A 12,418-nucleotide genomic window follows, 5' to 3' on the forward strand; every position below is an offset into this window, starting at 1 on the left:
TGTACGTGTCCAATAAACGTTGATTCGATTTTTAATGCCAATGCCTCTTCATGTGCATATAAATCCTTCAACTTGGAAATGTTCATGTGACATATATTGCAAACCTCAAAGTGCTGGTTTATAAATACACTTTGATTGATATATTCCGGTAGCATGGAAATAGGTTATTGGATCTGTGCTGTGCGGAGGATAAGGTGTGAGAGTGTTTGTGTGTGTGTGTGTGTGTGTGTTTGTGTGTGTGAGCCATCAGTGTAGGTTAATATATGCACACGGACAGAAGGTGTGTAAGGGCAGGGGAAGAAAAGACACAATTCCCAGAATACCCAGAATACCAGGATAAGAGCCTGAATGTTCTCCTCTGATAGCCGTAATAGAAGATAATAGTCGAAAATGATTCAATTTTCAGAATTGTTTCTTTTATCTAGGAAGAAAATCAATCAAGGTATGGTTGATTAGGTTTCGCGTCAGAAGGTATAGCAAAATAATAGTCTTCTATATACGACATCATGAGCAGAGATTCTTTATTTTTCCTTCTTATTCTTGATTTTGTTGAAGGCAGAAAATGGACAATGGAAAATGACATTGACCCGTGGCATAGTGTCCGCTTGCTGTTCCTGGGATCCAAGCAGCCCTGAGGGATGAGATGTCTCTCGCAGCCCAAGCACTTTGACACCTGGTAACCAGAGCCATTACTCCACTAAAATACATCAGCTTCCAGCCCACAAGACCTCCCTTACGCATTCCACAGAGAGGGACCACGGCTCTCTTGTTGCCCTCTTAAAAAGCCTAAGGTTGCGTCCCAAATCACACCCTATTCTCTTTATATTTTGACCAGAGCCCTATGGGGGGAATAGGGTGTCATTTGGGACGTACACTTAGAGGTGACATCATCCTGCAGTATTCACTAACCTATCTAATTGAACTTTTTCTTCTTCTTAATTTTTTATTATGCATATTTAATCATCTTCTCTCCTATTGGGTGACTTAGCCTCCTAAGGGAATCCATAGTATCTTAGTGATCTATTGATGGCCGGTGAGCAGAAACCAAACACAGAGCATGAAATAGAACCAGAGTAGAATAACAACGATATGGCATTACAGAGAAATCCTGTGTCCTCCTAATATTGACATATATATATATCTTAATTCCATTATTTTAGGTCTGTGAGTATTGTTGTGAATTGTTAGATATTACTGCACTGCTGGAGCTAGGAACACAAGCATTTCCGCTACACCAACAATAACATCTACTAAATATGTGTATGTGACCAAACTCATTTGATTTGATTCAGAGGAGCAGGGGGAAAACAACATAAAAACGTCTATGGGAGTGGACCTGCTGAATGCGGTTACTCATGGGTTTTTATGATGACCACAAATAGCTGTCGTCATGGTGTCCTAGATTTGTTGGTCACTTGATGTCTTTCTTTATGGTTTGTATAGCCTTTATCTGTTGGGGCATCTGTATGTTTATCCAAATAATGCAGACTTTACCATCTAAACTAATGCTTCATAGCCAAACCATACAAGAAAGTAAATATCTGCGTTCAATTACTTTCCTGAACTGATGAACTGCATGATAAACAACGTCCATTTCCACCCTAAACTAAACGTTCTCTATGAACATCATTCCCAGTTGGACATGCTCTCCTCTGGCATGTGTGTGATTTCTACCTCCCCTCTCTGGACAACATCTGAATAACACAGCAGGGAGCAGACAGGAGCAGGATCAGAGATGCATGTTGCTCATTCAAACAAGGACGTGTGAGATAAGTGGAAGTGACACTCCATGGTGTTTTATGGAATCAAAACATTGAAATTAGTATGGATGTTATCACCCACATGTACATTATTATTCAGATCTATGACAGATCAACATGCTTGTGTTATAAATTAGGCGGAGGAAATCTGGCTGTGATAAGGCTGATTTGTGTGAATTAGAAACATGAAAAGCAGTGATGTGTGAATGTAGCTATTCTCAGAGTAAATATTCTCACTTCGGTCCCTGTGGGGAGGCGGACAGAGCCGGGAGCAACCTCCCTGGTGTAGTGTTGGCAGAAATGTGGTTTTGACTAGATGGTATACAGCTTATTTCAGAAATGACTTTTCATAGCAGGTTAAGAGAACTTATGAGACGTAAGCTAGGGATTTGAAAGCAATAACATACGGCTCAGAACTTTACTCCCGGTCCATACTGCTGCTTGTCTACAAAGTCTCCCCCCCCCCCCCCCCCCCCAAGGTTAGGGTTAAGGTTTAGGGTAGGGACATCCCAAGGATTCTGGATAGCACTAACCCTTCCCAATCCTACAGAAAATCAATTCCAGTGGGACAAACCACAGGTTAGAAGGGATAGCACTCACTCCCTGGTTTCTCTTCTCTTTCAACTGCCCTCTTTTTCTTCCATTAAACTGTTGACTGTGGTTGGTGCTGCCATCTCCTCTGCTTGCCGTGTCGCCCCCCATTTACCATTATTTCACCATGATGGTTTGTTTGTTCGCATCAGTTTAGGGATAGATTGGCAACCAATCTACAGGCTGGTTGAGGTACTTCCTGTATCTGTACGGTCTGCTGGTTCACCACACACATGTAAAAGAGTCATGTTTTATTCAAGGTTTCGACTGTCTTTATTTAGTTATTCAGACAGATCAACCCAATGCATTGTGGTCCCATCACAGCATGTACATCAGCAGGTACAGCAGGTCTCAATCTCTCAGACAGCAAAGGATACAATGTAGAGACAGTGCAACCCAATCCATAGTCTGGGACAGGCATGTCTTAGCTCCATGTCTTGCATTACAGAGAAGGCTACAGTACTGTATGTGTGCAGAATAGCATCAGAGAGATACATTGAAGAAGGCAGAAGAGGGAAGCACTCATGAAATTGGGACAGTAAAGCGATTTTACATAACAACATATTTGTTTCCCTACTTTGAAGTAGTCTAAGCTTCTGTGATTGTTATGTTGAGACATTAAGCTGAGTAAATCACAGCGGGACAATTAATAGTAGTCATAATTGACGTTGGCGCCATGTCTGTAGGAACCGGGGTCCTGGGGCCCGATGGGGGCATTCTCGTCATAATGGTGCTGGTGACCTTGGTCTGATGACAGGGACAGGTCCATCCAGTAGGACAGGTCAGTCTCAAGCCTCTGTGGGATGGATGGACAACAAGAGATAAATCCATAATGATTTCAAGCTAGAAGACTCGTGAACTTGTTTGCATGACAGTGAATAGACAAGGTGTTAGAAGAGACAGTGTGTGTATTTGTGTGACAGCTGCAGTAGGAGAGACCCATCTCAAGGACAACTGGAGATGCAATGAAATAATATCGTAATAGCACATGCTTTGATCCAAAGTGACTTGCAGTACATTCAGTCCATTTAAAAAATATATATAATGTATGAACCCAGCGGGAAATCAACCTAAAGTAGTGTAAACATGTTTGCATAGATGAGGTCTTGGAAGGGATGGTGCGTCTGAGTTATAGCATGACTGGCATTAGAGGGCAACCTCACGTTTCTCTTGACTAATTAACCGACACGTTTTCCATGAGGCATTTCTGGAGGCAGGGGGCTTTATGTGGCGAGACAGTTTGGACAGGTCTGCCGCTGTTGGACGATGGCCGCAGATGTGAGAGAAATATTACGGTCCCTCATCGACTGATGTTGGAGCTGGGATGAGCTGGAGCTGACACACACCACACACACACACACACACACCACACACACACACACACACACACACACACACACACACACACACACACACACACACACACACACCACACACACACAGGGGGCAGCTGCTGAGCCCGCTAGGAGACAGGTGTCACAGACACCGACATTAACCCAATCACACAACCTCGTCATAAAAATATCAACACACACCTTATAATAGAGCTGTCTGGACAGTGGAGAGTGGTTGCATTGTGTTGCTAAGATATTGCTGTAGAAAGGAAGCCATGTCTCTGTACAGCCTATATGAGACTGAAGCAAACACAAAGACTGACCTATTCGTATGTTGACCTATCATTCCTGTAAATGCCACCATGTCACTTATACAATGATGGAAAAATTGTCAGAATTTCTATAACGATGTTAAAGGAAAACCATTCAGATTAGATTAAAAGAACATAACTAGTAGCATAACAGGGATGTGCTTGTACTATGCTGTACATTCTTCCTGTAAGTCAGTTATTTGTAATGTTAAATGGAATTGTATATTTAAGCAATAAGGCATGAGGGGGTCTGGTATATGGCCAATATACCACGGCTAAGGGCTGTTCTTATGCACGACGCAACGCGGAGTGCCTGGATACAGCCCTTAGCCATGGTATATTGGCCATATACCACAAACCCATGACGTGATTGCTTATATAAACTGGTTACCAACGTAATTAGAGCAATAAAAATACATTTTTTGTCATACCCGTGGTATGAGTCTGATACGACGGCTGTCAGCCAATCAGCATTCAGGGCTTGAACCACCCAGTTTATAAAACATAATAGTATACGATGCATTTGTAGTTTACTAGACCGGATTACCATAAGGACTGTAGGAATGTTTTACTGACCAATGGGTAAAGCATCTGTGTGTGCAGAGTGTAGTGTATTGTGAAGGGTACAGTGTGCAGTGCACCTACCGCCTCGTCATAACCCATGTGCATGAACTGCATGATCCACTGCTGCACATCTGGCCTGCTGCGGTCCCAGATGTTCCTCTTGGGCCTCCGTAGGGAGGTCAGGAACTCTTTGGCCTTGGAGGGGGCCACCGCCACCCCCACCTCCACAGGCTTCGTGTCTCCGCCCACTAAGGAAATACAGGTAGGAGAGGTTAAGGGTCAAGGTGCGGATGTAAAGCAGTCAATAACCACACCTGTTTGTCTACAGCAGTGTTGGAGGCAGGGGAAGTGTGTAGGGAGCAGGGGAGCTGTCAGTGACAGAGATAGAGTGGTTCTGACCGAGCAGCAGCAGCCAGGAGAGACAGGAGAGGAGCCTAAGGCTGCATTAGCGACACTCTATAAATATCAATGGGTGCTTTTTATTATTAATAAGACTCATAAAGCCATCATCATCTGAAACTGTCACTTATCAATCCAGGCATTCATCCCACAGAGGACTGTATGTTTTGCATGCCATGGAGGTCTGTCTGAATTTGACAGGGCTATTCAAAGACAGACAAGTGTGAAAAGTTTACCGCCTGAGGTAGATTTGTCGATAAAGTTATTCATGAAAGGTGAATTGTTTTCCTGACATTTATGACGCAGACATGTGGATGTACTGTGGCTCAGTGTAGTCAGTGTGTGTAGTCTCAGCTGTGAGATGTTTCTCATGAAAAACAGCCATAATCCATATTGCCACCTCTTTTCTTCAGTAGTCTGTGGAGCCTGCTCTCCCTTGTGCCATCTGTTGGAGACGCACAGACACAAGAGGTTAAATAAAGACAAATCAGATATATTGTACTTGATCTAAACATTACCTCACTTTGAATCAACTGTTATATCATTACTGAGTGTACAAAATATTTGTATTGAGTTGCACCCCCTTTTTCCCTCAGACACACTCAAACCGGTGCGCCTGGCACCTACTACCATACCCCGTTCAAAAGGCACTTAAATATTTTGTCTTGCCCATTCACCCTCTGAATGGCACACAAACACAATCCATGTCTCAATTGTCTCAAGGCTTAAAGATCCTTCTTTAACCTGTCTACTCCCCTTCATCTACACTGATTGAAGTGGATTTAACAAGTGACATCAATAAGGGATCATAGCTTTCACCTGGATTCACCAGGTCAGTCTACTCTATGTCATGGAAAGAGCAGGTGTTCCTAATGTTTTGTACACTCAGTGTATATCATTATTATGACCTATGACAGAGAGAGAGAGTTCAAGTAAAGAGTAAATAAGAAATCTAATACGGAAGCAGCTCTGTTTTATTACATTTAAGTGTTACAATTCTCCAATTAAGTGATAGACGTCAAACCTATGCAGTATATAGAAACCTTGGTGAGTATATAAAAACAGTTGTAAAAATAATGTTTATATAAAAAAGGTTTTATCCATCCCTTCATACCCATTCACCATACCAATACTTGAAAAACACTCCAGTTATCAAAGTATTACCAGGGCAACCTAAACAACACATTAGAAGGTCCGTTGAACAACAATGGAATTCTGGCACTGGTATTTTTATTTTTCAAGCATTACTATGCAAGATGAATACAAACTGCAAGCTTCTCAAATAATTCACAGCTCTGTATGGGTTTTGATGACAGCCGTTCAGGAACTTGGGCACCGCGCAAGATAAGAAGTTGCCCCCATCCCACCTGCTAATTGGGCAACTTGTTTTGTTGTCTGAGTGAGGGAAATGCTGTAAATTGAGGATTATAATAAATAAGTTGAGGATTATAATAAATACCGCTCTGATGTCGTACAACCAAGTCAAACACCCGTGAGTCCAAATGTGCACTTCACATCTCCACATCATAAAACTCATGTCATATGCAGTGTCAACGTTTATGATCACTATGTTTGATGTGCAGTTACAATATGACATATCGTCATACCCTGGGTTGTCCTGAACAGAATGAGCCTGTGTTTGTTTATTGTGAAGAACATTTGCCATGGCACACCCTCCTGAATGCACTCTTGACTCCTTTCTGTGCCCACCTGACCCAGATTACGATTTATAATGGACCGTTTTTGGATTGCGTAAACAACAGTAATTGTGTGATGGCGGGGATGCAGGGCCATGTTCCAAACAAAACAACTACAAGTGTGCTTGCTCTAGTTACTCTATGGCACAGCTAGGAGAGCTAAAAAAAAGTTCCTTATAGTTGAAGACTCATCTTTGAGTCATAAAAGTGCATTGAAATTACTTAGGAACTGTGCACACTTTGGAGAGGTGTGTGGCCACTTGGAGACACCAATCAGACTTCTCACTCAAATCCTTATAATTGTTTTGTCTTATGTTGCACCTACCCCACATTCTCCAGAAATATTATTATCATGTTACTGAACATATCCAGAGTATTTTCGGATTTCGTTATCAACAAATGCGGCAAAAAGTACATTAAATATAAAATGCACATAAAATCAACAGTGTAATGTCTGGATTCAGTCTTGTGAACTGTTGTGTCCTCAACTTTGGTCTAATAATTTTCCCATTATCTCCAAACTGTTCCCTTTCAATTGTTACCATGGTTATGCAAATGCTTTTCATATTTATTTTGTAAGAAACATTTCAATTTAGCCATATCCATATAGGCCCATTCCCTCGAGTGTAAAGGGTTAATGGATGTGCTGTATAAATGTAGTTCTTTAAATGTAGTCTGGTTTGATATTAGAGGACCGGTTAGAGAGGTAGAGAGTTGAGACCTTCTTCCTCTAGCTAGCAGACAGTAGACGGTAGGACGGTGATATTCACAGGCAAACAATGTGACGTGAGGCTGTGAAATCCTCCCTCCAGGAGCTGTGGTTAGGTTTGACTGCCTTTTGTCTCCCACGCACAAATACTTCAATCTCTCTCCTCCCTTTTTTTTTTACTCTCCCTCCCGCTATTCTCTTGGTTTACCTCTCCTTCTTTCAACCATTATTCTTTCTCCCAGTGTACTTCAAAAAATCAAAGCCTCCCACAGAGCATCCAAGATGGTGGCTACAGGGCGGATAGAATAGCTCTCGGTTAAACTCAGCAATTTCGAAACAGAGTGAGAGGGGAAAATATATCGAGACAGGCGTGCAGGCGCCCTTTTCCAAATCTCTATTCTCTGTAACAATTTTGTCACGTGGCAACATACTATGACATTTGAATGCATCAACCTGCAAATTGACAGTATAAATGTGATGGGTCAGTGAGTACACTCAATCACAAATGTACAATATGAATGACGGAAGGGTTTTACCTGAGTGAGCGCAGTAGGAGAGGAAGGCAATTAGCAGTAGAACCTGCAGACAGAGGTTGTGGAAAGCCATGGTCTCCGTCTCTGTTCCAGACGTCTCTCTGAGTCTCAGGAAGCAGTGGGAAGAAGAGGCGGGAGGAGAATCAGGTGAAGTGGAAGCAGGAGTCTCCCCACAGGTCCAGAGAACAAACATTCCTTCCTGGAGGAAAACCTGCTTGTGCCGGTTCAGGAATGTCATAAAAGGAAGGCCCAGCCAAACAGAAGCCCTCGGTCATTCTCTCTAAAGTTGAATGTGTGGGTGATATGTTCGTTGGATGGGTAACACTTTATTTAGATAGAGCATCTACAGAAGGACTACAGACTATCTACAAGCTATCAGTAACACTTAAACTAACTATCTACTAACCATAACCTTATCCTAACCCTAAACTTAACACTTACTCTAACCCTAGCCCTAACCTTAGCCCTTACCCTAACCCTTATTCTAAACCTAACCCTAACCGTAACCTTAGCAAGCAGTTTGTTGATAGTATGACCATCTGTATAGCATCTACAGATGGACTATTCGGACTATCCAAATAAAAGTGTGACCGAGCATTGCTACATGTACAGCAGTGCAAGGCTAAGATACTGTGCTTTCTCTTACTGAGATATGTTGATGTTTTTCTGTCGAATGTCTTTACACAGAAAGCGGAAAATGGTAACTGTCAAACAACTGTTCAGCCTGATCAATGATGTCATTGAAATAACGACAACACAGAAAACCGTATCATATTTCCTCCACATATTCAGCAGTAGATTATAATTTTCCTGTGTGCTTTTTTCAGACCACGTAGTAACTTAACAAATAGCATCATACTGCTGCAATCAACAAATCTGGGGCCATATTTATGGAACACCACTCAAGGACGTTTTCCCCTGGGGCATGTTTCCATGCAGAAAGAGCAAAATATCTCAAGGGAAGGACAGATGTTTCTGAACAGGAAAAAACACATCCCCACAGAGAAGAAAAAAAAACGTTTGAATTTAATTTAATTTCCTTACTTTACTTTGAAGTGTGTCTGAGCCCCAAGATCATGGAGACCAGTCCTCTTTACACAGGTAGGGGGCAGTAGAGAGGTGTGATTTTAAATTATCCCAATTCTGCACCCTTTTCTCTTTATATTTTACATATATACAGTACCAGTCAAAAGTTTGGACACACCTACTCATTCCATGGTTTTTCTTTACTTGTACTATTTTCTACATTGTAGAATAATAGTGAAGACATCAAAACTATGAAATAACACATATGGAATCATGTAGTAACCAAAAAAGTGTTAAACAAATCAAAATATATTTTATATTTGAGATTCTTCTAAGTAGCCACCCTTTGCCTTGATGGCAGCTTTGCACACTCTTGGCATTCTCTCAACCCGCTTCACCTGGAATGCTTTTACAACAGTCTTGAAGGAGTTCCCACATATGCTGAGCACTTGTTGGCTGCTTTTCCTTCACTCTGCAGTCCAACTCATCCCAAACCATTTCAATTGGGTTGAGGTCGGGGGATTGTGGAGGCCAGGTCATCTGATGCAGCACTCCATCACTCTCCTTCTTGGTAAAATAGTCCTTACACAGCCTGAAGGTGTGTTAAGTCATTGTCCTGTTGAAAAACAAATGATAGTCCCACTAAGCACAAACCAGATGGGATGGCGTATCGCTGCAGAATGCTGTGGTAGCCATGCTGGTTAAGAATTCTAAATAAACCACAGACAGTGTCACCAGCAAAGCACCCCCACACCATAACACCTCCTCCTTCATGCTTTACGGTGGGAACCACACATGCGTAGATCATCCGTTCACCCGCACCGCGTCTCACAAAGATACGGCGGTTGGAACCAAAAATCTCCAATTTGGACTCCAGACCAAACAACACATTTCTACCGGTCTACTGTCCATTGCTCGTGTTACTTGGCCCAAGCAGCGCTCTTCTTATTATTGGTGTCCTTTAGTAGTGGTGTGTTTGCAGAAATTCGACCATGAAGGCCTGATTCACACAGAGTCCCCTCTGAACAGTTGATGTTGAGATGTGTCTGTTACTTGAACTGAGTGAAGCATTTATTTGGGCAGCAATTTCTGAGGCTGGTAACTAATGAACTTATCCTCTGCAGCAGAGGTAACTCTGGGTCTTCCATTCCTGTGGTGGTCCTCATGAGAGCCAGTTTCATCATAGCACTTAATGGTTTTTGCGACCTCACTTGAAGAAACGTTCAAAGTTCTTGAAATTGTCTGTATTGACTGACCTTCATGTCTTAAAGTTTCTCTTTACTTATTTGAGCTGTTCTTGCCATAATATGGACTTGGTCTTTTGCCAAATAGGGCTATCTTCTGTATACCCCCCTACCTTGTCACAACACAACTGATTGGCTCAAACGCATTAAGGAGGAAAGAAATTCCACAAATTAACTTTTAAGAAGGCACACCTGTTAATTGAAATGCATTCCAGGTGACTACCTCATGAAGCTGGTTGAGATAATGGCAAGAGTGTGCAAAGCTGTCATCAAGGGTAGCTATTTGAAGAATCTCAAATATAAAATATATTTTGATTTCACACGTTTTTGTTTACTACATGATTCCATATGTTTTATTTCATAGTTTTGATGTCTTCACAATTATTCTACAATGTATAAAATAGTACAAATAAAGGAAAACCCTTGAATGAGTAGGTGTGTCCAAACTTTTGACTGGTAGTGTATATATTTCCCTACTTTTGCCCAGGTCCCACAGGACTATAAAGGGAATACGGTGCCATTTGAGACGCACCCTCAGTCATGTTTTGAGAGATTCCTCTCAACCAAGATGACACCATGTTTAAGACATACTGCAACCTCGTCCTTGTCCACTCTCTGAACTGAAGGTAGGAGAGGTGTTAAAGGCATTATAAGTGAAATCAATATGTTGGATATCTTACCATCAGTAATCTTTCTCTTCAGTGCTGATGTGGACAGGAGGCAAGGCAACAATGTGCTCTCTTCTTGTTGTGATGAATACCTCATTGATCCACTCTGCAGGTTGCAAATCAATGAATGCTGTCTTTGTTAGTGTGGCATTGTGAAAATGTGTTAGTGTCTATTCCAGATTATGGACAAACCAACTTTGTCCTTGTCCCTATGAGCGATGGAACAGCTACTTGTCTATTTCTTATTATGGTGTACAGACAATATATCGACAGCAAATAGAAAACACACAACTCAACTTAAAAACAGAACAAGACTCACCTCTAGGCCTCACCTCTATTTATTTAAATATTAAATACAATTGTTCACAAGAAAAAATCCCTCCAGCAAAGCGTATGACTACAATATCTACCATATGTTTGTAATACACACTAATTGGCTACCAATCTGTTGTTTGTATATATATATATTGTTGTTTATGGGATCATAATATTGGTCTTTACCGTGTTAGTAAATTGGCTTATTCTATTTACTAGGCCAAGATTAAATGAATGAAAGTATTTCTCTGCGCTTTAAAGCAAGCCATCCTTGAGCGGGCGATGTTCAGTTAATGGTCGATTAGGCTTTCAGGGAGCCACTGCTTCACCAACCGACAGACTATTTGGCAAACATCTGTCAGCGTGCAGACTGACTCTTCCTCAAGACACACTGAGAGAACTCAGCTGCTGTGACTTGCATGAGAGTCACACGATAGACCCCTCTGTCTGTAAGGCACACACATAGGTGAGATTCCCCCTGTGATTAGCATTATAGACTGGGATGGAACACACCTTAACCTTGGGGTTTGAATGGTTTGCCTGCCTGGCATGTACCCTGATAGTGAAATCTCAGTCTGCATTCCTGACTGTGCTCCTGTGAGAGGACGGAACACCTGCACTCAGCTCAGGGCTGGCCTCTGCAGTGAAACAGGGGTCAAAGAGAAGTCACAGAGAGAGAGGGGCGACAAGCGCTCTTTCACTCTCTCACACACACAGGGGTAAAACACTGGGGGAATAAATAACACTTAAGCTGGGTAGATTCAGAGAAATAGGAGAAAGGTCACGCTTCAGGAGATTTCTACGTAACACACAGCATCTCAATGTTCATTTGGTGTGCGATTTCTTAGAACCGGCAGCCGTAGAAAAGTGTTTAGGTGTACAGTGTATCTATAGCTATGAGGATGATACACACTTTACACCATCTTGACCTGACACCATCCTTATAACAACTCTACATCCACCTATCCTGTCGCCTCTTTCACCATGGCAACCGGGGGAGGGCTTCTTCTTTAAAGTGTGCGTTAATGGTAAAGTTTCCCCCCCATGTTGAGTGATCACCCCGCACGCCACTACACAGCATGCCCTATTCCCTGCCACCGCAGGCCACTACACAGCATGCCCTATTCATTGCCTCTCTCTGATCTCTCTCAGCCAGTATGACATGCAGTTGCTGCATGCCAGGCGAAAGAACACACAGATACGAAGAGGACAAAACTTAAATCTTGGAGAATTCAAACACTTCCATATCACTGCTCTTTGAATCGCT

The 12,418-nt window shown here is 42.2% G+C and overlaps 1 protein-coding gene across 1 annotated transcript; it reads right to left on the minus strand.

Annotated features, from left to right (window-relative positions):
* Window positions 1-2,607: 2,607 nt before the first annotated feature.
* On the minus strand, window positions 2,608-8,091 carry LOC311112381 (augurin-A-like; the record flags this gene model as incomplete). The annotated part of the gene is made up of 4 exons (XM_084155489.1): window positions 2,608-3,147; window positions 4,642-4,808; window positions 5,360-5,404; window positions 7,902-8,091. 4 exons carry the CDS (start codon window positions 8,089-8,091, stop codon window positions 2,998-3,000), a joined length of 552 nt encoding a protein of 183 aa, XP_084011615.1. The 3' UTR covers window positions 2,608-2,997.
* Window positions 8,092-12,418: the final 4,327 nt, after the last annotated feature.

The sequence above is a fragment of the Coregonus lavaretus genome, assembly GCF_964263955.1.
Source record: "Coregonus lavaretus genome assembly, chromosome: 38".
Taxonomy (NCBI): domain Eukaryota; kingdom Metazoa; phylum Chordata; class Actinopteri; order Salmoniformes; family Salmonidae; genus Coregonus; species Coregonus lavaretus.